Below are 27,773 nucleotides of genomic sequence, written 5' to 3'. Positions count from 1 at the left end.
TTCTCTCTGGTAAGTCCCATCGTCTATTTTCTTGGTTTCCACTTTAGTCTTTTTCCTTTGCCCAGTACCTTTCTTAATCAATGTATTTTGCTGAATCAAAAAGTTTTTTTGTACCGTATTTTCCGGCGTATAAGACGAGTGGGCATATAAGACGACCCCCTACATTTCCTGTTACATTATAGGGTTTGGGCTATACTCGCCGTATAAGACTACCCCTCTTCCAACGCACACCAAATAAAAATTAAAAAACATCAGATTTGATTTTAATATGGTAATTTTAATTCAAATGCTTATGACATACAGGTGCTTAGTAGGAAAACTGTCACTTATAAACATAAGGCTGTTTGTCATCAAACATGTAAACATAAAACAGTGCAAGTGGATTAAACAATAACAACAACAATAATAATAATAATAATAATAATAATAATAATAATAATAAGAAGAAGAAGAAGAAGAAGAAGAAGAAGAAGAAGAAGAAGTAGTAGTTGGAGGGGACCTTGGAGGTCATCTAGTCCAACCCCCTGCTAAGGCAGGAAACCCTATACCATTTTAGACAAATGGCTGTCCAGTCTCTTCTTAAAAACTTCCAGTGTTGGAGCATTCACCACTTCTGGAGGCAGGTTGTTCCACTGGTTAATTGTTCTAACTGTCAGGAAGTTTCTCCTTAGTTCTAGGTTGCTTCTCTCCTTGATTAGTTTCCATCCATTACTTCTTGTCCTGCTTTCAGGTGCTTTGGAGAATAGCTTGACTCCCTCTTCTTTGTGGCAGCCCCTGATTCCAGCAACCATTCCCTATTTTCCTAATTCACTTTTTCACTTTTCCTGATTCACTCTAAAGCTTTCCCTGCGCAGAGCCTTAAGTAACACAAGCTGCCTGCAATTAGTGCAGGTTCGCATCCCACCAGGCTCAAGGTTAACTCAGCTTTCCATCCTTCCAAGGTAGGTAAAATGAGGACCCAGATTGTTGGGGGCAATAAGCTGACTTTGTAATAATGCTGTTTGGGGGGGGGGTGAAAGCCCTAATAAACAGGCATATACACAGAATGAAGGCTATTGCTAAGCACATTGATTTGTGCTTTAAATTGTAAGCCACCCTGAGTCTTCGGAGAAGGGCAGGATATGTTGTTGTTGTTAGTTGCAAAGTCATGTCCGACCCATCGCGACCCTATGGACAATGTTCCTCCAGGCTTTCCTGTCCTCTACCATCTTCTGGAGTCCATTTAAGCTCACGCCTACTGCTTCAGTAGGTAACTTCAGTAACTCCATCCAGCCACCTCATTCTCTGTCGTCCCCTTCTTCTATTGCCCTCAATCTTTCCCAGCATTAGACTCTTCTCCAGTGAGTCCTTCCTCCTCATTAGGTGGCCAAAGTATTTGAGTTTTAGCTTCAGGATCTGGCCTTCTAAAGATCCACTCCAGGTTTTCCAGCCAGCCCGCCCAGTTCCTGAGTCAAATGTGTCCTTAGAGCTAAGCCGCTGCTCTGGCTGCTGCCTTCCCCACCTGCCTTTCAACTTGGGATATACTACAGCTGCTCTTCAACTTTAGAAGAAAAGACACCCAGACCCCAGCCTGTAAAAAATCACAGACTGCAGCTTCTTCTCCAATTGGTCCCGCTTTCCCTGCACAGACTAAATGGGAGATCCGCTCCAGGTTTTCCAGCCAGCCCTGTCCCTAAATTTTCAGCACCCGGCATATAAGACGACCCCTGACTTTTGAAAAGATTTTCATGGGTTAAAAAGTAGTCTTATACGCCGGAAACTACGGTATGTTCGTAAATGTTGCTGTAGATATAAAAAGTAAATCAGGTGAAGTGTCTTTGTATGGGTCTTCTGCCTTTCCATGTTTGTCGAAAATCTTTTTCTTTTTCTTTCTCTCTCTCCGCTTCTCTTATTATTTCCTTTCTCCCTGATATTCCCGTCATCTCTACAGTCCATTTTATCTGATCTGTTTTCTTGTCCTCAGATTTATTTGTAGTCTTAAGGGATAAGTTGTTTTGTCCAATTCTTGTGAATTTTTTTCCACTAGGATTAAATCATATTTCCTTGTTAAAGTTCCATCTTTAAGTCTCGATTCTCAATTCTATATCCATTTATCTGTTTTATCTGCTCCTTCTCTGTGTTGTTTTCTGGGAATTTTTTTGTTGTACAGTTAATTTAGAAATAGATTGATTTATATTTTCAAAGTTATTTTGGATTTCTTTGTGGTTTAAAGTCATTGTTGTTTGAATTAGTGGCAGTATACTATATATCTCCTCCTGTGAAATATTTATGTTTTATTGTTATGTTCTTTCTACATGATGATGGCCAAGAATTTGAGTTTTTCTCTTCCTTTCTTTTCTCTGTAAATAGCTTTAGAGTCCCAATTAAATAGATATTTGTAATCCAAATATTTCAAAAAAGATTTTTTTCTAAAATTTATAATTCTCTCTTTGTATACAGCCCAGATTATTGTCTTTTTTTGTCACAGCTGTTCTTTGTTGTTAAAACTTTGAAGGTCACAAACAGATTAGCTTTTCCCAGGTTTTGCCAAGTCTTATATTAAAGTCATAGCTGTCATAGTCTTCATCCACCACTAGGTGTCAGCAACTATTTGTTTTTCAATTTCCAAAATAAACAATTATCTTTAAAGTGAGAGTCTTAAGCACTCAAACAATTTTAGATTTATCCAGATTTAAGTTTTAAATTTCAGGTTTTATATTTATTTCATTTCCATATATTTTGATCCTCCATAAAAAGATTAATTCGCCGCTTCTGTTAGTATAAGGGTGGGGCAAAAATCCCCTTCCTTCCCTTTTGGAGGTATTTTGCTTCTTGGGGATCTTTCCCAGGAATTTAAATGGAGAATAGAAAAGAGAAGATTGAATTCCTCACCCAGTTTCAAGCATGCTGTTCACAGTTGTGCTGGTTAGTGCTTTTGGACCAGTTGCTACTAGCTTGGGCTGGTCAATGCAATATGGCTAGCCTTTCTCCTGTCAGGTTAGAAGGCTTTCCCCAAGTCGAACAAAACAGCCGCCACCATTACACTGCAGCACCCTTCTTTCTTCATCGTCTCTCCGGGGCGACTTAGACCCATTTAGGGTCCACAGGCAGAGCAAAATTAGCCGTGGGGGGTGCGGAAAATCCACAAACCCGTGACCGGTCGCTACTGCACAAAACCAGAAGTCCCCCAATCTCTTCTTAAAAATCTCCAGTGATGGAGCATCCACAACTTCTGGAGGCAGGTTGTTCCACTGATTAATTTTTCTCATTGACAGGAAATATCTCTTTGGTTCTAGGTTGGATCTTTCCTTAATAAGTTTGCTTTGGAGAATAGATTAAACCTCCTCCTCTGTGACCACCCTTCAAATATTAGAAGACTGCTATCATGCCATTTCTAGTCCTTCTCATTTTTAGACTAGTCATACCCAGTTCCTACAACCAGCCTCAAGCTTCTGAATCATCTTTGTTGCTCTACTCTGCACTCTTTCTAGAGTCTCACATCTTTTTTGTATCGTGACCAAAACTGGACACAATATTCCAAGTATGATCCTAGCAGTGCAGTATATTGTGGTATTAATAGTTCACATGATCTTGATTCTATCCCTCTGTTGTTGCAACCTAGAACTGCAATGGCTTTTCTGGAAGCTACAGCAGACTGCTGGCTCATACTTAGGTGGCTAGGACTCCTAGATCCTTTCAAAGTTACTACTGTTGAGCCAGGTACCACCTATTCTACATCTGTGCATTTGGTTTTTCTTGCCTAAGTGTAAAATGGTACTTTTCTTGCCACTGAATTACATTTTGTTGGATATGGCCCAGTGTTCTGGATCTTGAGCCTATCTTCTAAAGCAGGGGTGTCAAACTCAATTTCATTGAGGGCCGCATCAGCATTGCGGGTTGCCCTTGGGGGGCCAGGTGGGTGTGGTCTGGGTGGGCATGGCCTACTGGGTGGGTGTGGCTAAAGTGCATATGGCCAGGTGGGTATAGCCAGGGTGGGCGCGGCGTACTGGGTGGGCATGGCTGGAGTGTATGGCCTACTGGGTGGGCACGGCCAGCTCTACATCATTCACGACAAGGGCGCCTATGGGGGCCTTGGCAGGAGTGGGACAGATCTGAGGGTCTCTGGCAGAAGGAGATGGGACCGGGGCAAGTGTCAAGGCATGGTCCACTGGAGGAGCCTCACTGTTCCTCTCAGGCCATGCAGGGAGAGGGGGCTGGATGGTGGCATGGAGGTCAAATGCCCAGCCCAGCCCTCAAGGCTGCTGCTGTGCTTGTTCTCCTTAGCCAGGTTGCTCATGATGGGTACAAGAGCAAAGTTAAGAGGGAGGCCCACTCCCTCTCCATGTGAGGAGACCCGGCTTTGTATCCAAAGCTTCCTTAGCAATAGGATGGGAGACCCCCCCCCCAGGATATGCCAGGAGGAGGGGGCAAGAGGATGGTAAAAGGGCAGCAGGGAAGGACTAAGGCAGGACTTCCCTCAGACCCTCCCTCTCCTTCCTTCCTCCTTTCCTTCCTTCCTCCCTCCCTACCTTCCTTCTTTCCTTAGAGTGGTAGGAAAATATTTGAGATGAGGGAGGGAGAAAAACAGGCAAGAAACGCAGCTGGGGAAGTGTCATCCTTTGTGAGGAATGAAGAAATGCACCATCGCCTGGAAGTGGCCAGCACATGGCCCTCGCCTACTTCACATATCCGGCTTGTGGGCTCTGCAGGAGGGGATGCCATGAGCAGCATGAGAGTCGATGTTACCTGCACAATGCTGCCGAGCCCCCAGCCTGCCTGGTTTTGGCAGGCAATGGGGCGCTCTCCTCACGGTGCTGAGAGGCTGAGCCAGGTGGCATGAATCTGAAGAGAAGCGCAATGCTGCCCAGCCCCTGGCCTGCCCGAAGTAGGCATGGCCATGTGCTGGCCACTTCCAGGCAATGGTCCATTTCTTCAATCCTTACAAAGGGTGATACCTCCCCAGCGCATGCTCAGGGGGTGGGGCCGACACGGCAGGGGTTGGTCCCTCACTGTTTCCAGACAGCCTTGTGGAGTTAAGACTGAATGCATTTCAGCATAGATGGCCACCACGAAATTGTACATTGGCTCCCTCCGGCCTGGGCTGGGGCCAAGGCAGCGGGGGCTTTTCCCTCACTGTTTCCAGGATGGCTTCGTGGCCCACATGAAACCACTTTGAGGGCCCAATCTGGCCCCCGGCCCTTGTGTTTGACATGTCTGTTCTAAAGTGTTGTCTATTCCCCCCAGCTTGGTGTCATCTGTAAATTTGATGAGTTCCTCTTTTATCCCCTTATCTAAATTGTTTATGCTGGAGAGTACTGGGCCTAAGACAGAACCCTGGGGTACCCTACTGCTTGCTTCCCTCCATGTAGATGTAGTTCCATCTTTATCTTTAGGGGATTTGATTGACTGTGGTTCTTTTCAGTGTGCTGCCTGGTAATGCTAGTTCTTTTCTCCCACTTCTCTCCCTGAATCTTAAAAAAAACAACCCGTCATGTACTTTTTCTCCCCAATCTTCAATATGACTGGATAGCAACTGCTAAGATTGGGACATTTTGGCCAAGTGTGATTTAACCAAAAGAAGACATTGTGGGGTTGCTGGATTCATTAGCAAAGAATATGTGATTAAGTGCGCATACAGTTGATTTCCAGCACTCTAAGATGCTTGCAGAATTTTATTGCTGCAAAACGTGTACTGTGTGCTAATTCAAGCACCCATGTGTATATAATGAGAAAAATAACAGGGTAAATAGACAAATAGGCACTTTCTCATAGTGAAGAACAAGTACTTTAGGAATGCAACTTCTCACTTCCTGCATATTCATCCTCATCTGAGTTTGCCATGGCAATGGTGCTCGAACCTCTTTACTGCATTCCCAACAACTATGGGTTATTCAGGAAAACCCTGATCTCTTTGGATGCCTGCCTTATATCTGTTTTGGAGACAAATGGGCTGTTGAGGAAAAGTTTTAACCGGTCAAATGGAGAAAATGTTAATTGAACTTCTGGAAATGATTCTTAAGTAGAGTTAAACTCTAACTCATTAATCTTTGGTGGTATGGCCTATGCCTCCATCTTCTGGTTCAATGTGACTATTGCATGAGAACCATGTCAAAAATAATCCCCACTGTGTGTGGGGAAGGGGAGTGGGTATGTTTAAATTGGCTTTCATATTTTGTGCCTGGAAAAAACAATTGAGATGCACTCGCTGTAGAATAAAAACAAGCAACTGTTAACTAGCACCACTGCCTTAGGCATACTGTGAGAAAGTGAAGGACACAAAGAAGAGAAGGCAGAACAAACAATTTGCATCTGTGGTGGAGCAGTTAGATACTTGGCTTTCCTTCTTGGTTTTATCACATTTTATTTTAAGTGAGAGATTCATAATGGGACTAAGACCATTTTAATTTTGTTTTTCTTATATGTGAATGTACTTTTATTATGAATCTTTCAGAAAAAAAATATAGGTACATTATAACTGACTATGATAATAGAAATAAGTATAAGATCTTGACATCCTATTTTATATATGGATGGTACTGGGGGAAAAAAGGAGTCGGTATTGTAGGCTAAATTAAGATGTGCAACTTTCAGCCTTTATTAGTTTGGCTATATTTGCCCACAAATGGCTTTTGGTGGCCATTTGATTTGGTCCTATACTGCAGTGCCCCAAAGTACATTCTACCAATGCTATTTATTTAAGCAATCAAGTTGGGATTGCTTAGGTTAGCATTCATTCCTGGGATTTGTTTGTTTATTTATATTTATTAGATTTTTATTCAACCTTTATTATTTTAAAAGTAACTCAAGGCAGCTAACATACCTAACATTCATTTCTTCTCCTCTTTTCCCCACAACAATCCTGTGAGGTGGGTTGGGCTGAGAAAGAGTGACTGGCCCAAAGTCAGCCAGCCAGCTTTCATGCCTAGAACTCACAGTCTCTTGGTTTTTAGGCCAGCATCTTAACCACTGTACTAAACTGGACAGTCATTGGCATAAAGCTTACTATGTCTTGTAGTTTTTAAAAAATAATTGTCATTGGAATTTCATATGCATGGCATGTACAGTTTATTTCCAGGTCTAGCATAAGATGGACTATATTAAAATCTGTGTGCTGTTAGAAAATTATCATTTTTCTTTCCCAGATTTTTACCAGTTACATTGACTTGTTGTATCCAACAGAAGATAGGAATGATCGATTAAGAGATTCCTATTTTTTTACCTGTGATTGCAGGGAATGTTTTACAAAAGAAAAGGTAAACCAGTTTAACCATTTAATTACATGCTTTATTATTTAGATTGGTAGACTTACTCGGATCACAACACTATTCTTATAATTTAAGCATTTTTATAGTACCTGCAGTACTTGGTACCCCCAAAACAGACTTGGGAGCTAAGGAGAGATTGAAACCCAGGCTAAGTTTCCATTTCATATTTTCGGCCTGCTTTCCTTTCTATTTGTAGCTTAACTACAGCACTTATTTCTATTACTATGCAATGATCTTTTCCAAAAGCATTCCATAATTCAGATCAGATAGGTGAAACTGTCAGAAGCCAAAGGTACAAGGGTCATAGATCCCTCACCCCAACCATGTCAGGATTTATGAATTAAACTAGAAGCTGCTGTCTTACTTTCTCAGAAATGTTTGCCTTATAGATGGAACTGTAGCCTTCCAATCAAGTCAGATCTCATTTTGAAATTGAATATTAAAGTTGTATTTAATTTTAATTTGCTTGTCAGTCTTCTGTAATTCTAGGGCCTTGCAGATCTCATCATGATCACAGTAACTAGCCCATGGCTTTGAGTTTGATAGAAATTAGCCAATACATCCAGAAGGAACCAGGTTTTAAGATGCCTTAAGCATTTTGATCAGTTTTAGTTACTGCCAGTTTGCCTGTGGATCTGCTTTTTGTTTCTGGAATAGCCTTTGTAACTCTCTTATAAATCTTCCCTCAGGACAAAGATAAACTGGAAATCCGTAAACTGACTGAGTCTCTGTCTGCGGAGGCTGTGCGAGATATGATCAGATATGCCAGAAATGTGATTGAGGAATTCAGGAGGGCCAAACATTACAAATATATCCTTTGGTGTTATCTTTCTTGTGTCCATTTCTGCAAAGCTGAAATTTCAGTTCAATTTAGCAGTCTCATTTGTTGAGGCATATCCAAAAATGATTTTCCACAAACATAGGTTACAGCTCTCAAATAGTAACTTTTAAGAATTTTATTTGAACTGCATTGTTAAGCCATCCTAATTCATGGTTTCTGGACTAATGTACAAATTAAAAAACAGTTGTCATTCTTTGAATGTTGTAGTATACTTCCCAGCTCAAATTGTATATATATATTTTTTAAAAATAATGTATACATGCATGCCTTTTGGAACCATAATTTGAACATTTACAGTTGCAAGAAAAAGTATCCTTTTGGGATTACGTGGAGTTTTGCATGAATTGGCCATAAAATGCGCTCTAAACGTCATGTAAGTCACAACAATAGAAAAACACAGTCTGCTTAAAATAATACTACACAAACATTAGCTTTGGCCACCATTTATGGCCAATTCATGCAAAACTCCATGTAATCCCAAAGGGTTCACATACTTTTTCTTGCAACTGTAAGATAATATATGAGGTGTATTATAAATAGGCTTCGTGAAAATGTTCATTAACGTTCATATATGCTAAAAAAGATTTGGTATGGAAACAGGATGGGACAGTCATATGACATAAAACTGAGGTGGATTGGAAATAGGGTGATGTTTCCATCTGTCCTTATTGAAGACATCCTCCATCACCCTGGAATGAAAACAAATATTTGGTATCATCAAAATCCTATTGTCAATCTACTATCAATGTCACATTGTTTTGTGTAGATTTTAAACAACATGCAAAGATAAGCTGAAACTGTGCAGCAACTCAAAGGCCAAATGTCATAAGAATGAAACCATCATCACCATAATTCCCCTAGTCTAGGCCTTTAGAGAAGATCCTAGCTAATAGGCTACATATTTAAAATTAATATCTCTTTAAATTCTACTCTATAAGAACAAAAAGCAAGAAAGCGTAGAGCATAAATCCTTGTGTTTCAGCTGAGACAGTAATGATGGGCCATAATATTCAGAAACCTAACCTGGGAAATATAGTTTTTATTTGTTATGTACCTTAACTCTTGGCTTACCCCCAGGTGAACTGCAGGAGATTTGTGAGCTCAGTCTGGACAAGATGGGTTCCATATTTGCAGAGAGTAATGTTTACATGTTGCATATGATGTATCAGGCCATGGGAGTTTGTCTGTACATACAAGACTGGGAGGGTGCTTTGCGCTATGGGCAGAAGATTATTAAGCCATATAGGTACCTGACTTTTCCTCTTGTAATTTGTTTAATATAGTTATAATATTTGTAAAGAAATACACCTAACTAAACACACCATTGGTTTTCATTTTAATGAGTAAAGAAGCACATATCATTTATAAACACTTTGGTGTTCATGTGCTAATATAAAAATACCTAACACAATTACCCAAAACAACATAAGTCTGTTAATGGTGAGACAGACAGTTGTTTTGAGACAACAACTTTTAACTACATTACACTGATATTTGATTAAAGATATATAACAGAAACAAATAAATTTCTCTGGAAGATTAGATGAAAAGTTCTAGAGAAAGCTCTAGTAAGGTGGGAAGAGAACTATGGATGCTGACTATGTAAACAAACCCAGTGTGACTGAAATTTTATAAAGCATCTTATCCCTAGGGGCCATCAAGTGGTAGGCTCTATGATTTAAAAAAACCAAAAACCCTTCTCTCAGATCTCTGGCCTGTTCTATCATTAGAGATCTCACATGAAATTAAGAACATTCATGGATCTATTTTGATGTTACAAAATATGAAGCAGATTTTGCCCAGAAAACAGAATGCTAGGATAACTATGCGTTTAAGCACCATATAAGTAATCAGTTTGGGAGATTTCCCTATCCTTCATGAGGAGGACAATAACTCACTCATACAGATGTTTTACATGGCAAAATGGTCACAGGTTCATTTGTCAGCTTTTCTAGTTACAGCTGGAAACATCGTTGAAGGAACTGAATTGTTGCTATACTCTCTGCCCTGTCTTCATAGAAGGCAGCTTTCTTTGATCCTATGTTCCCAACATTTTTCTCCCCAGTATGCCTGTCCTCTTGCTCCCCTCCAGCAATGCTACTGTAACTGGTTAGCCTTCTGTTTTACTCATGGCAATTAGGAATTGACAAAGTTCAGCAGAGTTTTAGGAGAAGAGGAAGGCAGGTTCTTATGGCAGCCTTCTGGCCTATAAGAGGTACTTTGGTAGGCTTCCCGAGGCATTTGGTTTGGAAAAAGATTGCACTGGCTTGGATTTTAAAGAGCCACTGAGGTATGGGCACTTCTGTATGACACAGATAGGCAGTCCGATTGCCTCCAGGTGCTTTGGAATACAGCTATCATAGTCTGCAGCCATCATGAACAAAAGGAAAGGGTTGTGGGAGTCCCTGTCCAAAATCTAGAGGACCAGCTCACTTTCTACGTGGGAAGAACCAGTATTCCTTTGAAATGGCAGATTTTTACAAGACTGGTGGCTTCTTTATACTTAGGTATTTTAGTTTTAAGGCTATAAACAAGATTGTTCTAAAAAGGCTACATTTTATAGCCTATTGACAGAAAGCATCACCGCCAGCCTTGTAAACCTCAGAATTGTATATATGGGTGCACGAGCCAGGAATCAGTAGGTTCCTTGATAAATTATTATCTTAGAGCATAATTTTTCCTGTAGCTGGGAATATAGCTCTTTCCCTTTTAATCAGATGCCAATGTGAAGTCATAGATCAGCTGGCGGGGAGTGGTGATAGGAAAAGCACAACAGCACACTCTTCCCCTGAGGCCAAAATCAGATTTATCACCCCTGATCCTTGCCTAGCTTTTATGGGCTTGGAGCCTAATTTCCTAAGCTAGTTTAGGCTGGCTAAAAAACCACTAAGGGTCTGGTGTACTAATACTTTCTCTTTTGGATTGCCTCCCCCCTGAATGGCAATCTAAATGAATGTAATATATACATATATATATCTTGATCTGTTGAGCATCAGTTGATCAAAGTTCCTTTCATGAAAATACTGTGAAACATCCACTGTCTCTAAAGCAAATGTTTGTCCTCATGGTCAAGTTAAGGCAGGGCCGTGATAGATACCTCTTGGATATCTAAGAAATTCTCTTTTATAAGCAAATGTGTGTTTATATTTTGCAGTAAGCACTATCCTTCTTACTCCCTCAATGTGGCATCCATGTGGCTAAAATTGGGAAGACTTTACATGGGCTTGGAATACAGACCAGCTGGTGTTAAGGCTCTCAAAAAGGTATACTTACTGTCTGCAGAATATTGGTGTCAGTTTAATTTGAACCTTCATGTGGTCACATAGAAATGTTTTGCTTAGGAATAGCTGTTTATTCCAAAGGCCTTTGTATTATAATGTTCTTCATTCTGAATTCCTACTAGCAGTTAGCCTCCTTGATCTTAATGGGATTTACTCCCTTTTACATATATATAGAATCATGCATTCAACTTTGCCTGCCACTGAAAGAGTAAAATAAAAGGTGTCCCTCAATTCAAAATAATTATTTTTAAAACAAATGATTCTAAAGATTGTCCAAGTATATTTCTCATGGTTGCTCCAAATCTTCAGTTCAGGTAGTAGAAAGAAAGAGCTGAGTTTAATTCATGCATATGGGTTTTCCAATAAGATCCCTCACTGAAAAGTTGTTCTGAGTTTTCATATTTTTGTGTATAGTCAGGAGCTGTTCAAAAACTGAATGTTCTTGGCTGTGGTCACAGGACATATGGCACCAAGCAGATTGCATTTCAGTAGATAGTTTGAATGTTAATGCATATGGTAGTCAAAATATTTTTTTTCTGTGGCTTCACAAAAACCCATGTGTTGGGGGGGTGTATGTGTAAGCAATAGACGTAGAGACACAGATTTTGCTTCCTTTTTCTCATTTTGGGGACTCATTTTGCTTCCGTAGGACAATTGCTAGGGATGCCTTCTCCAGGCAGGAATGATAGAAGCTCCCTAGAGATTAGAGCAAAGATGAAAAGAAATCTGAAGTTCTTGGTATTCTAGGCTTAACGGGAGCAACTACTACAGAAAGCAGTTTTAATTTGCCCTGTAAACCACCCTGAGTCCTTCGGGAAAAGGGCGGTATATAAATCGAAACAAATAAAATAAATAAATAAAATAAATATAAATTATACATCAGTCTTAATTCAAGAGGACAGTTCAGCTAAAATACCGTATTTTTCCGTGTATAAGACGCACCCTTCTATAAGACGCTCTGGCATGCGAGTTCCAAGTTATAGCAAACAAAGTCAGCGCTGGGAGCAACCGCCTCCCAGTGCTCTAAATACCTGTATCCTGGCCGGCCCCACCGCCACCTAACCAGCATCCAGCATGATGAGAATGCATAGTCAGTTCACAGCAGCAGCCTTCCAACCCTGGTAAACAAACCGGCATGAGCACCGGTATGACAGCACGGCAAAGGAAGCAAAGACAGGTTTCAAACTCCCCACCGTTTCTCCACACCGAACAGCTGAGCTGGTAAATCTGAAAGTTTGGCTGCCCACAATTATTGAGTAGGACGGCCTTGCAGCTGCGTTCCACAGGGTCCCTGGCCAGCATACAGGTACGAGGGAGGGAAAGGCCTGTTGCTGCCATCCATGCTGCTGGTCCCTTCTGCTGCCTCCGGACCCCGCCATCCGACGATCTTGCCCCCTCCCCACAGGGGCTTGACACCTGCACCAGGCGGCATGTGAAGAACCCACACAGGCATGCCTTGGGCTGTGGAGGTTACCATTATTTTTTCATGTATAAGATGCTACACTTGTATAAGACGCTCCTGATTTTTGAACAAGGTGTTTGCTGGAAAAAATAGCGTCTTATACATGGAAAAATATGGTAAGTTGCTGATTCATGTAGGATGGAGAATGTTTATTCCCTGATTCTTGGTACTTTGTGTAATTTTACCTAAACTGATTCAAGGCCGATCTTGTTAATTTGCTTTAGAATTAACTTGAAATTTCACCTTCATCAATTTCTTTGTATCTTCTGCCACTAGCTAATTCTGTGATCACTGCATATAAGATAGCGATTTTAAATAGCACATATATTAATTCAGTACCTTGGGAAAGGGGCTTTGTGACAAATTGTCAATTGTATCCTATTCTTGTTGTATCCGAATAATTTGTATTATTAATTATATCTAGTGATGAGGAATCACCTCCAAAATATTTTTTTAAATCTTGTATATCTGATTCTAGTTGGTTATGCTTTTCCAGTTGAAAGTATCTTCAGGAATGCATTTGTAATATAAATGTCATTATTATAATTATTCAAATGTATATGCCACCCAACTCTCAGTGACTTGAGGCAGGCTAGCAATCATTAAAAACATTTACAAACAAAGAAATAATAACAACAGCAAAAGAATAAAGATGACAGAAATAACAAACCCAGATGGAAACAAAGAAAAAGAAAAAAAGGTTGCTTCTATCACACTTGCCAAAGGCCTGTGCAAGAAGCCACATATTGAGAAAAACGGGGGTGATTTGAATTATCAGGGAGAATCTCATTCCAGAGGGCAAAGCACTGCTATAGTGAAAATAAGTTCTAGGGTCACAATAGATACCATTGTTCAATCAAAGGAAATCCAGAGTGCGCCAATCCTGCCAGATTGGTTGATATTACAGGAGACAACTAGGCCCTACGCCATTTAAGGCTTTATAGGTACCAACCAGCACCTTGAATTGCACCTGGAAGCAAACTGGGAACCAGTGCAGGTTGTGAGGCTGAGTCTTTATATGGCCATACCAAGGCAGTCCTATCACCGCCTGCACTGCTGCCTTCTGGACCAGTTGAAGCTTCTAGATGTTGCTCAAGGGCAGCCGTAGATGGTAGTCTATATATATAATGACTTCAGTTTAATCCTATTCACTTTTGATGGGCCTGTTAACTGAACACAACAACTTGAATTATCAAGGTGAATTTTTAATTCCTTTTAGGTATGTTTATTGCCTTGAATTATTTTAAAAAATAAAACAGAAAATGAATAAATGAATAAAAATAAAATAAAGTATTACCTTAAATCTTTGGTAAAATATTTTAACTGAGTGATTAATTCATTCTAGGAAAAAACACTGAGAAACTTGCCATAATTTATAAGTACAAGTACTTTCCTCCTAATTGTGACACAATTGATTGCAAGAGATTACTTATATGGTTACTTAGGTTACAGAGAGAGTATCAACTACTCTTCTTGAGTATCCAAACTCCATCTTGAAACAGCCCTAGGCAAAAGTCCTCTTCTGTTAAGTTTGGAACAGAAAAGCAGATATAATGTCATTTAACTTTTTGCTTTTCTGTGCCTTTCAAAAGAGCTCAGAGATCTCTTAGGATCAAAAGTACTGTGTATAGAATACGGTTTGATACGTACAATCAAATGGGATGTTTTCAATGGGGTACATTTAAGAGGACAAAAACCAGTCAGAGGTTTCTGACTCTTTGGAATCCCTGATGAGCATATTTCATAAACCAAGGCTGTCTGAATCAATTGTATTTTTCCCCCTTTTGCAGGCAATCGCTATCATGGAGATAGCTCATGGGAAAGATCATCCATACGTTATAGAGATCAAAAAGGAATTAGAGGCCCACTGAGTCTTTGAATCTATGTAATCCTTCAACCTTTCTTTAAAAGCCTTGCTATGGAAACTTCAGGAGTGCTTTGAAAATTGACGCGGAATGAAAGCTTTTCTGTAAAATAATTGGAATGACAAACATGTGGTTCATTTGGGCCTTGCCTCTTCCATTCTCTGAGGTCTATGTGAAATATTTTGAGCCTTGATAAATTAATTCTGAATGCCTTTTCCTCCCTAAGAAAATGCCATGGTTTCACACAGCTAACGCCTTTGATTGATCATGTGCAAAAATGACCAGTTCTTTTCTCAGCTGATTTTAATGTATTGTATCTTATGCAAAACAACTAATTAAATTTGGACAACACTGCTTGACCCGATTCTCTTGTTTGTCTCGTTATTATGATTTAGGTTTATAACAAACATTCTAGGTACTATTTTTGTAACTTTTAAATATAATTACGCACCTTGCATCTCAAAAATTAAAGTACAATATTAGGTTTACAATTTGATTGTTGATGTTGCATATATTTTATCTCTAATTATATTCTTATTATGCTTACCCCAGTTTGTGCTAATAATACATTTAGGGATTGTGAATATTTCATATATTTTCTAAGCATTGTGAATGGCTATATAACTTAACATGCCTGGTTTCATGTGGAAAAAATGGAGGGTTGTCAATTATATATTCGTCTTCCTTAATAGGTAGTAGATTTTTTTTCCATCTGGAAATACTTTTACTGTATTTGTGGTTTTTGAAAAAGCATTAACTGATACCAGTGCTTTTTTTGTAAAAGAAAAAGGTGCCGGAACTCACACATGTCATACAACCCACCTTGCCTACCCTACAAGGTTCCATCCAAAAAAGGTGCCGGAACTCCATTCTGAGCATTCTATGAGAAAAAAAGCCCTGACTGATACTCATCTACATGCATTTTAAGAAGCATACATTTGCCAAGTGCCTTCTTCTCATTTGGCCATAAAGATACCAAATAGAATTCAATGCAGCTTGTTTATATATAAGTTAAACCTTAAGAAATATTCTTTTCTACTATGAATAGCAGTATTCAGTGTTTTGACACTGCATGGGAAAGCTACACATGATGGAGTTTATTCAGCCTAATTTTGCTTCTTCCAATTAAAGGCAATGCCTTCTCTTAAAACTTCAAATATAAAGCTGATTGGTCAAACCCTAAAAGAGCATTCGGAGTAATTCTATGGTATATGTTTAATTGGAAACAAACTTGAATGATTCAGACATAGGTTTGTCCTCCAAGCTTGCTGCTTGGCTCCTGAATGTTTCATTACCAACTAGGTAACATCTTCAGCAAAGCTTTTGGGTGAAATGTCTTGTTTGTTTATATACGAGGTCCTGGGTGGTCCTAGGTGGTCTTGTGACTGGTTAAATCACAAGACTCTTTGAATTACAAGACTGATTCTGGTTTTGTGACTTCTGACTGATTGCTGTGAGGCACAAAATTCTACTGGTGAGGGGATGCTCAGTTCTGTTGGTTGTTGGTTTGAATGGTCCGCTTCCTTATTGGTTCATAAGTTGCTTCTAACTGTCGTCCTGTCTGCCTGAAATGGAACTGGTTATAATTTTTGCAACTGATTCTGTATATTATGTTGGTGCTGTCCTCCTTCTGTGTCTTTGTAGCCCACTGAAGATGTTACTTAGTTTGGGAATGAAACATCCAGGAGCCAAGCAACAAGCTTGGAAGACAAACCTCTGCCTAAATCTACAGCCCAAACTACAAATATTCTGTACAGCTGCAGGATCCAGTCTGGACCAAAAATTTTATCTTCCAAGCTTTCAGACTTGTGCTGGAACCCATCTTCAGGGAACTTCTCTCTAGCAGAATGTGTGTTGTTCTATGTGTGATATTTATAGTGCCTGTTGTATGCGGCTTTTTAGATGTTAATTGGAGTGTGTTGATGGCTGGTTTTAAGTTGTTGGCTGTCATTTCTTTGTGTTTCCCAGCCCTCACCTTCTAAGTACTTGATAGGGTGATAGTAAATCAGCATTCCTGTTGACTGATTTGGGACCTGTTTCCTGGGCTTCAGTCACTTCCCTGGCTGTTTTTGTGTTTGCCCAGCCAACAATCTTAGTAACTGCAAAATTGAATGTGTGTCCTTCATTGCAGTGTGAGGCTACCAGTGAGTTCGGATCTCATCTGTCCTATATAGTCATAGGGGCAATCCATGCAGGGAATTCATTGGCAGTATCTCCCACCTCCAAGAGATCTTTACAATGCATAATTTGTCCTTGTTTGGCAGCCTCTGGGCAGTGTGTGATGCCCACTTGCAAATCTCAGAAGCTGCATTCTATAGCAACTGAAATGTTTTTGATGTATGGCAGGGTGTGCCATGTGGTTGGTCTGGTACCTTGTTTCTTCCTTTCTCTCCCCACTATGTTGCGCACACTTCTTGTGACAAATGATTGTGGGTACCCATTCTGCTTAAATTGTTCACTTGCGTACCTGCTCTCCAGCTGTTTGGCTTGCTGGGTACTACAGTGGGTTCTCACCCTGCGATATAGTGTTCTGATGAATCTTTTTGTGTGACAGTGGATGGTTGCTGTTGAAATTCAGAATGCGTGGAGTGTTGGTGGCCTTGTGATAAACTGTGGTTTCTAGGTTTCCATCTTTTTGTCTGTTGACATCTAAAAATGGTAATTGCCTAGCTTTTTCTTCCTCCATTGTGAACTATATGTCAGGGAAGATGGAATTCAGTATGGTATGAAAGTCTTTAAGTGCATTTCTCTTTATGATGACAAATGTGTAGCAGCACCAGAATTTAGGTGTGTAGTTCTGAAATGCATGGTATTCTAGTTCATGCAAAACTGTTTCTGTAATGACTCCTGATATTGGGGAACCCATGGGTGTCCATTTTATTTGTTCGTACATTCTCTAGTCTCCAAACTTGAATGAATTGAAATTTCCAGACAGATGGGCCATTTCTTCATACTTGATGCTTTCTTATAGCACTACTTTAAACAAATGCCGATTGTTGGGTAATGTTATGTTTCAACAACAGATGCAAAGCATTTCTCAAACCTCATTGCAAGTGGATGAACAGCATTGAAACTAAAACTGCAAGAAAATTAACATTCTAGTCTCAAATTGAAGTTTCTCTGCTGATTGTCTAGTGTTACACAGTGGCTTGCTTGAGTGACAAAAATTATCATGAGCCCTTAATTGACCCTGACTGACCTTCAGAAGATTAATCAGGGTAAGACCCAGATTATTCTTACATGGGAGATTACCAGGAAGTCCCAAGAATGGAAATCACACTAGGAAGTCTGGGGAAAAATATTTTGGAACACTTTGCATTATCTAAAGGAAAAAATTTCTGTGCTGTTGCTACAAACCTGCATGTCAGTAACAAGAAGTCAAGCCTGACTCAAGGACTTCTGTATCTTTTAAATAATGGATTAGCACTTCAGAGGACATATTCGATATTATTTCTACATGTCCAAAAGTGCCTAAATAATTTGGAACATTTTCCTTTTTAAACAATTGTGATACCGGATGAGTGGAGAGTATTTAGTGCCAATGGTATGCTAGTATTTTCGATGAATCAAAGTTGAAAGCCCTCCTATCTTCCTGAATCTGAAACAAGATAATTCTTGTCACTTTTAATTCTTCTCTTTCTCTCTTGAAAGCTATGCATCTTCCCACTCTACCAGCAGCATCTGAAGATACCTGTATAGTTATTCTATGGTGTCATTTCCATAGTGCCTTCCCCCACTTATTTGGAAAATTCTAACTTACTCCCTCACCATTTTTTAACTCTTAAAATGATTAGAAACAGCCTACTAATTCACCTTTGAATATTGTATATGAATCAATATGCCTTTTCATTTTGTAATTTGTGTATGCTTGTATATATGTTAAAAATAAAGTATCTTCTTGGACTATGCTATTCTTTGAGGTAGTTATTACTTTGCTGAAACTCAATAATTTTTTAAATGTCTTTGTAGGAAGTCAGCGCCCCCCACCCCCAGAGAATGAAATATTTTCATTAAAATATTAAAAAGCAGGATAGAATATTTCCCCTAAAGAACAAATGGAGAAAAATCTTAATAAAGACAGAAACAGCCCTAGTCTTCCTGCCTCAAGTAGAGGCTAATCTTTAGAAATTGAGGTTTTGTAATCCATTCACAAAGATGGGCCACCTATTCCTAAGCAAAACGCCTTCAGGTACAGCCCCCACAGAATACTGGAGTTGATGGGATTAAAAATTTATATCCCCCCACCCAATTCTAAGGACAGGACATGAGCTTAAGACATGATTTCCTCACCTCCATTAGAATAGCAAAAGACACAAGGTTCACTACATTGCACACCTCCCTGGAGCCTCTCAATCACAACCCTATAAAGATCCATCCACTCACTCAGCCATTTTGTCTGCTGTCCCAGAACTATATGCTGTTGTTGGTTCTGCTCATCATTAAACCTTTCCTAAGCAGCCAGCCTTCATTTTATTTCTAGCATCTTAGCCTCCATTGTATTTCCAGCATCTTATTCCCAGCTTGGAACTGAACCTGATTTTTCTTTCAACAAATTGTCTTTGTGAATGGATTACACAATCTCCATTTCTAAAGACGGGCTGTTTCCACCTTTGTTAAGATTCTTCTCCATTTCTTCTTTAGGGGAAATATTCTGTATAGGTAGGTAGGTAGGTGGGTAGGTATAGAGATAGATAGATAGATAGATAGATAGATAGATAGATAGATAGATATGATATAGATGAATTTTCTTGATGAGCTATCAGTACAGAATTGTGCCATATAGAAGCTACAAAATAGTCACATCCAATGTTTTAAAGTTGATACACTGATTATTAGAAAGTTGGAAAAAGTTTTATTGCATAATACGGCTAAGCATAATCTTTTACAAAACAAAGCTTGAATCAAAATTTTCTTAATATTTACAAAAGGCAGTGTAAGATGTAAAAAACATATTGCAATTATATGTTGAAGAAAAATTATAAAAACCAAAGGAAAGCAGAGAAAGTGCAAAATACTGTCAAAGGTCGATTGCTTTTATACAAAAGAAACCAGTAAGCATAAGCTTATGTACTGATACAAATATAAAATGGCATGCATAGGTTTTTTTTAAGGCTTTCAATGGTGTTAATTTCTGGAACACAAACCAGGTATATTTGGTATAATTTAAGGACATCGATATAGAGCCTGTTTGTGAATACCCACTTAAGATACTAAGTTGATACTGTAGGTGAGTAGGCTATTAATTATTGTTACTTTGCATCTTCTAGTGTTACTAATGCCTTTTAGAACTGAATAGCAGCGCACACACAAGATTACAGAAAAACAATGTCAGTGATGAACTCATTTCTAGACCCTATGCTGACAATGAAATCTATTGTTGGAATGGAAGTTTACATTCCATTCTAATTGTTTCCAAAAGAAACTATTATAGAATGGCATTCAAGGCAGCTTGCAAAAGTTCTGTGGCAGGCTTATTTAAACAAAAACAAAAAAAAATCAAGACAAAGACAAGTTATTTGAATTATATGGATAAAGAGAACATGCATTTTTTTTAAAAGGTAACAGTCAAACAATTGACTTTGTAGAGCTATCTTTAGTGCACAGGGCTTTTTTCAATTGCTGCACGATTGCCCAGTGTTCAGCAGCTCTCTGCCATCTTATTATGAAGCAGTGGTCAAGGAGACATGCCACCTATCAGGAATAAAGCTTCTAGGAAGGAGGGCCATGTTATCTTTTAGCAGTTATTTATTTATTTATTTATTATTTATTAATTCGGTTTATATACCGCCCTACTCCCGAAGGACTCAGGGCAGTTTGCAAGGCAAAATTTAAAAACAATACAATATAAAATTAAAATAAAATTAAATTAAGTCTAGCCCCCCAAAAATAAACATTAAAACCCCTCAGTCCAGACCAGATAGCTCAAAGAGCCAGGTTTTTAGGTCCCGGCGAAATGAACGAAGGTCGGGGGCAGTCCAGAGTTCCGTTGGCAGTTGATTCCATAGGGCAGGCGTGCCCACAGAGAACGCCCTCCCCCTGTGGATCGCCCGTCGGCAATCCTTGACTGGCGGTACCCTGAGGAGGCCCTCCCTGTGGGAGCGCACAGGACGATGGGAAATTGACGCTGGCAGCAGGTGCTCCCTCAGATAATCCGGGCCCATGCCATTTAGGGCTTTATAGGTCATCACCAGCACCTTGAATACTTCTCAACATTTTTTAGAGGTTCTTTTGAAAGGGTCTTTTTTTTAAAAGTCGCTCATACAATTTACACTTTCCCAAATGTGAAATTTATGCCAATTTTTTGCTACGGTGCTCAGAAGGGGGAGGGGGGGAGAAGAATAAAATAAGGGGTTACTGGCAACCCTTGAGCTGTAAGTTGCCCATCTTTGTCCTGTGATGTGAAGCCTAAAGCTGAAACTCAATGTGGTTTATTAACTCTTAAGATGTAAATCCATAAAGTGAATTATGTTTCAAATACTTAAGTGATGATACATCCAAGTATGGCTAAAGTGCTAGACCAGATTTACAATTTCAATTTTGGGGGATGACTTCAAATATGCCAATGACTATGGGGTAATTGTTTACAAATCTATATAAGCTTGACAGAACTTTCTACATTAAATTAACTTGTAGATGAACTCTTTCCTAGCTGAAATTATGCTTTGGATTACAGGAAACAAACTGGGAAGTGTAAATATAGTATAGATTTAAAAGCAGATTAACTGCTCAATTTGATGCCATGTATTCAATCATTGTTAACTGGACTTACAGTTATGGAGGAATCTCAGTCTTCAAGGTAACAGGAAATTCTAAGTGGATTTTTAGTTAATGATTTCTGGTATTAAGAATTGAACTGTTGTAGGAAAGGCTTTATGGGTATAGGCAGTATTTAAGTTAGATAAGGAAAAAATATGAATGTAGAAATTTGCCATCAATAACTAGCCTTCAAAATCCAGAAAGGATACAAGAAATTTTATCTACAACGTAAAAGCTAATAGCATGGTTTTATATGTATAACCCTCATGAGTGATCTTAGAAGGCGTGTTATCTTCAATTCCTCTCATCTTAGTTTTGGATTTAGAAGTTAGTAAAGCCCTTTTGGTTGCAACTTTGGGCAGTAATGCTCATGGTACAAGCGATCTGTGACAAGGCAACGGGTGTTCATGGGAAGAATTTTATCTTTTGATCAAGAGATCTGCAAAGATAATTCTAAACGTACTAAATCATTGCAATATAAAATTAAGATAGCCATTTGGTGTAGTAGGTAAGACATCAGGCTTACAACTGGGTGACATTAAGTTCTAGTCACACTCTCTCAGCCCTAGGAAGCAGGCAACAGCAAAACCCTTCTGTAAATGTTGCTAAGAAAATGGCAGGGATTTGTCCAGATCTCCAGGAGTAAAAAAAAAAAAAAACCTACTTGAAAAGAAGGAGGGGGAAAAAAAGCAATGAGGTATCTTGAAATACATTTCCAATTTTATACATCAAAAAAGTTCATGTTAGCAAATAAAAATGTATAAGTAACAAATGACTGCATGGTTTATTTATTGTTTGTTAGTTTAAGGAATCCCCTAGTATAAATTGAAAAGAGCAAGCTACTTCTATCCTGGAGCTGTGAAGTTTTGGCACCTCAATAGAAAATGCTCCTTCTCAGGAAATTCTCCACAGTATGACGTTTGGTAGACTTTTCAGAAATAAGGGTTTTAAACATGAGTAGGCAATGCAGCAGGCAGGCTTACTAGAGATACAGTAAAGAAATATTTGGCATGATGGGAGTAATATTAGGGACTCACTGAAATCTTGCAAGATGTAATTAATTCAGCATAAGATCTTACTAATCTGACACTAGTTCTCATTAACTACTCAAAAGACCCTCCTGAGGTCTCATAAGAATTTGACCATTATTTACTGGTTATCTGTTCCACTGTGTAGCATTATGTAGCAAAATGCAGGTATGCAAAAGGATACCAAACTTGAATTAAAACTTCAGAGCAATTCCTATAAAGAAAAGACATTCTAAACTGGTCCAGATCATTTATAATTATCTGGAAAACAAGTAGGCTTCAATGTCATTATTATAAAATCTGCATTATACAGTATACACTTCATAACTCAAGTTTCCTATCTGTAAGAATTCTGCCATGTGTAGAATATGTTATAATAATTTTAGCATGCATGATTTAAAAAGTGAATCATGCTAGGCTAGGGTGAAACTATCTAAGGAATAGCACTATCAAAACAATTGCTTTCATTGTATGCATGCTTTCATGGGCCATAAGATCCTTCTGTTATGTAGTTGGGGAAAAAGACTATGAAGTGTACGTTGTCAGATATTGTCATTCTGCACAACAATAATTTGCTTGCGATGATACGTCAACATTGCCTACAGATTTTCTATAATTCCGTAGTTAATTATTGTTTATATTAACCCACAAGAGGGACATTATAATTTTTCTGAAATTAACTAAATTTAAACCAAGAAATTTGGTTTAAGAGGCTAACGTGAAAGTTAATTTTATCTCAGAACTGGGGTGAATATTAAATTTATGTAAACTCTAGGAAAGGGAATATAAAATCATACTTCAACCTGATGTTCACTAATATATTTGAGCAGAAGTGTCTTAATCTAAAGCCCACAATTCATCTCTCTATACTATCCAGTACAGGAACTGGGACTATAGCATCGTCTCCTGAAGCATTATGATATTCTGAGATTAATGACAGTTGTTTTGTTTTTTTTTAACTATCCTTGAATAAATTCCTAAGTTCTTTCTTGAAACTTTCTTGAAATCATTAAGGTCATTAATACAATCAGTAACAGAGGGGTTCAATCAAGATCATATGAAGAACTAATACCACTCTAGTAAGACACCTGGAATGCTGCAACCAATTTTGGTCTCCACACTATATAAAAAAGATGTCGAGACTCTAGAAAAAGTGCACAGAAGAGCAACAAAGATGATTAGGGGACTGGAGGCTAAAACTTATGAAGAACGGTTACAGGAACTGGGCATGGCTAGTCTAGTGAAGAGAAAGACCAGGGGAGACATGATAGCACCTGAAGGCCATACAAGGAATGGAAACAGATCAAGGAGAGATTCAATCTGGAAATAAGGAGAAATTTTCTGGCAGTGAGAACAATCAACCAATGGAACAGACTGCCTTCAGATGTTGGTGCTTCATCATTGGAGGCTTTCAAGAAGAGACTGGACTGCCGTCTGTCAGAAATGGTGTAGGGACTCCTGCTTGGGGAGAGGGCTGGACTAGATGACCTACAAGGTAGCTTCCAACTCTGTTATTCTATTCAAATTTCCGTTAAGTTTTGTTTTTACAGCATGACAATTAACACTGGATTCTTCAAATATTAACAAAAAAAGCTTTTGATGCTGTTGTTACTGCTGCTGAGGGTCATTAAAATTTGACCAAGACTTTTTAAAATTAAGCTTATTTATTTATTTATTGGGTTTATATACCGCCCTACTCCCGAAGGACTCAGGGCGGTTTACAGGACAGAATTTAAAAACAATACAATATAAAATTAAAATAAAATTAAGTATAGCCCCAAAAAGTCAAAATCACAATTTAAAATCATTAAAACCCCTCAGTCCAGGCCAGATAGCTCAAAAAGCCAGGTTTTTAGGTCCTGGCGAAATGAACGAAGGTCGGGGGCAGTCCGAAGTTCCGTTGGCAGTTGATTCCATAGGGCAGGCGTGCCTACAGAGAACACCCTCCCCCCGGGGATCACCCGCCGGCAATCCTTGACCGGCGGTACCCTGAGGAGGCCCTCCCTGTGGGAGCGCATAGGACGATGGGAAATTGACACTGGCAGTAGGTGCTCCCTCAGATAATCCGGGCCCATGCCATTTAGGGCTTTATAGGTCATCACCAGCACCTTGAATCTCACCCGGAGGGCAACATTAATTATTAAGGTCAACGTTAATCAAACTAAAATAATATCTGCTTTAATAATCTTAAAAGTGTTCTTTTAAGTTTTTTTTAACACCGTCCTTACAGTCATAGTATGAAAATGGTTCCTTATCATATTAGTACTAGTGGCTTGGTCTTGGGCATTGGTGTTTAACTGCAGAAAGTTCTCCCTTGTAATTATATGTGCAAGATAGGTATACCCTGTGAGAAAAAGCCTTGGCAATGTCATCAAAAATTGCTTTTTTTAGTATCCATTATGTCTGTTTATTAAATAACTTCTTTTGGTTTGCATACTTCTAGGACAGCCAAGACTATACTGATCACATCCTAAATCTCAGAGCAATCAGACCTTGGAGAGGATTATTTTCTCTTTCTAACTCCGTACCTGTCAGGCCAAATAAAGCAATGGGACTTGACAGCTCTGGTTTCAAACTTAATTCATCATTAGGAAATTATTCAAAAAAACCCTATAATGAGATAACTAATTTAATACAATTTGCTTCAAGGTTTATTCCTTGGCCAGCTTCCCAGATACAAAGCGTCTCTGTTCAATTATCACGCAGATGCCACTAAAAGACTTTAAATGGTTTCAGTTAATTTAACAAGAGATATGTTGGCATTGGCAAAGATATGTTGGACTGGAAACTGCACACTAAAGAAATAAGAGTCTCTAAAGGAGCAGAAGATGTTCTCTATATATTCTTTTCCCACACTGAAGGTAGCTTGAATTCTGTCTTTTTCTTAGCAAGACTGGGGGGGAAGTACAATTGATCAGTGATTTAGATTTAACATGTGAAGACAGGGAAATACGTTAGGCCTATCCATATATACTCAGAAGTAAATCCTTCTGAGATCAATGAGGCTTGCTCCCAGGAACATATAGACAAGTCTGCAGGCTTAATCCCTACAAGTAACCTTGCAGATTTTTTTAAAAAATAAAAGTATATATCATACTATGTAAAACATAGTACAAGTAGTCCTCGGCTTACAGCCATTTGTCAGGGGCAAGAAATTAGGAGTCAAGGTGGTTCAAATGACTGCAGGTTTATTGCATGCTAATACTCTCTACAAGAATCTGAACTACTAACGGTCAAATCAAATTGGCAGTAGATAAGAGTCAACGGAATTCAAGGAGGACTGGACTCAGATCTCTTGTGGCTGCAAAGGAAACTCCCTCTTCCCCCAGTCTGCTCATCTCCTACAATTCATTTAGTGACCATTTCAAATTACAAGGGCACTGAAAAGAATGGCTTATGACAAGTTTTTCACACTTACAACTACTGTAGCCACCCCACTGTCATGTGATCAAAATCTGGGCACTTGGCAACTGGGAGTTATTTATGATGGTTGCACTGTTCTGGGGTCATGTGATCACCGTTTGTAACTTTCCCAGCCGGCTCCCAACAAGCAATGGGGGAAGCCAGATTCACTTAATAACTGCATGATTCCCTTAACAACTGCAATGACTCACTAAGCAAATGTGGCCAAAAAAAAAGTTTAAGATGAGGTGCAACTCACTTAATAACTACTTTGGAAATGTTGGGCCCAACTGTGGTTGTAAATCAAGGATTACCTGTATAATATAGATAAAATGCAGGTGTCAAACATTATTTTAAGAGATATTTTCCCCATCTAATATACAATGGGAATGCCTTTTCTATTCAGCAAACTGCCTGCCATGTCACTCTGGATGTTTATCTAAAAGAAGGCATGCTGTAGAAAGTGTGACTGGCGCTGTGATATTTTGTTTATGTATATTCAATTTTAATCTATAGTTTATTCACAAAAATAACTTCATATCTTTTTTAAAAAATTCCTATTATTCTTACATGTGGGATTGGTTAAAAATCTTGAATCTGGCTTGGTTCCACAGGGTCTATAACCCGTCCTACGCATATCAGCTTTAACACTCTTGCCTAATTTAGAAATTTGGGGGGGGGGGAAGAGAGAGAGAATCAAAAGTATTTTTTTAAAGCAACACAGGATTATTTATAAAAGCAATATTAAAACTGGCTATGATAGTCAGATGGATGTTTTGATGGGCAAATCATATTGTTCTGTGGGAAGGGAAATAATTTGAATCAGGACCTTGGAGAGCGAGAGCAAATCAGAGTGGACATGGCTAAGAAAAATGGGCCAATGATTATGTACCATCAAGTCACTGTCAATTCCTAGCGATGACATAGATTTTGTCCATGACAATCTGTTCCTAACCTGATTTTTCAGGGGCAATAAACCAACAGTCTAATCCAACCAAGTTATTATATTATACGGAGATGATTAAAAATTATTTGTGAATCCAAGGGATGGATTGCAGACACACAACAAAACCTGCAGACACTTAGGACACAAACGCTACGGGGGGTTTAGAGCCTGAAGACACTTAGGGCACATACCCAAAACATTAGAATATTCTCTTTGGCAAACAATACTAAATCAGTAACAGTTGGCATTTCCTATTCATTTAAATGGATGTTTTCAAAACACTTTGAACTGTCATGTCCTTATACCTGCTGTCCTAGGCTACAGGTAGTAATTGACTTGTTAGAATTAACCTCAAACTGTATATGCATGTTACTTAGTAAGATTTATAAAAAGAGCTACACAACCCTTCCCCATATATACTGCTCCTTTAGAAGGAGAGAGACTAGAAAGGAAGTCACAGAAAGGGTGACTCTACAACTTTCAGCATGCACCAACAGAATATTCCCACCAAAATATGGCCACCAATAGAAAAAGATCTTCAGATTTACTCTGTATGGTTCAAAGAATAGACTGACTTGAAAAACACCCCTGAACTATTTCACATCATGTGCAGGGCAATTTCCAGACTCAAGATACAGCATCAACTGTAGGTCTTAGGATTGATTAGATCTCACTCGGACCCTTAAAAAGCCTTTTAGAATAGATCTTATTCCAATATTTCAGCTATTTTATAGCTTTAAATATTGCTACTACCCATCACAAGGTACTATGATCATACTTGCTTTGTACTGAACCTTGGGATCTTGAGTTTATTGGAAATCCCACTGCTATTCTGTAAGGCACTGCATGTATCATAAAGGGCAAAAATGTGTTCCTTTTCAATAATATTATAGACATATATCTTTTAAATTTGAACAAAAGTCAAAAATAATTTTTAAGTTGGTTTTT

At 38.8% G+C, this 27,773-nt stretch overlaps 1 protein-coding gene across 1 annotated transcript in view; it reads left to right on the top strand.

The window, feature by feature from the left end:
• SMYD2 (SET and MYND domain containing 2) overlaps window positions 1–15,057 on the top strand; it is a 39,715-nt gene extending 24,658 nt beyond the window's left edge. Inside the window, exons 8-12 of the mRNA XM_083348924.1 lie at window positions 7,122–7,232; window positions 7,934–8,054; window positions 9,157–9,331; window positions 11,240–11,348; window positions 14,619–15,057. Of these exons, the coding sequence (XP_083205050.1) occupies window positions 7,122–7,232; window positions 7,934–8,054; window positions 9,157–9,331; window positions 11,240–11,348; window positions 14,619–14,699 (597 nt within the window). The 3' untranslated portion in view covers window positions 14,700–15,057. The remainder of the gene's footprint in view (window positions 1–7,121; window positions 7,233–7,933; window positions 8,055–9,156; window positions 9,332–11,239; window positions 11,349–14,618) is intronic.
• Window positions 15,058–27,773: the final 12,716 nt, after the last annotated feature.

The sequence above is a fragment of the Vipera ursinii genome (genome assembly GCF_947247035.1).
Source record: "Vipera ursinii genome assembly, chromosome: 1".
Lineage (NCBI taxonomy): Eukaryota > Metazoa > Chordata > Lepidosauria > Squamata > Viperidae > Vipera > Vipera ursinii.
This window is presented reverse-complemented; position numbering and strand designations above follow the sequence as displayed.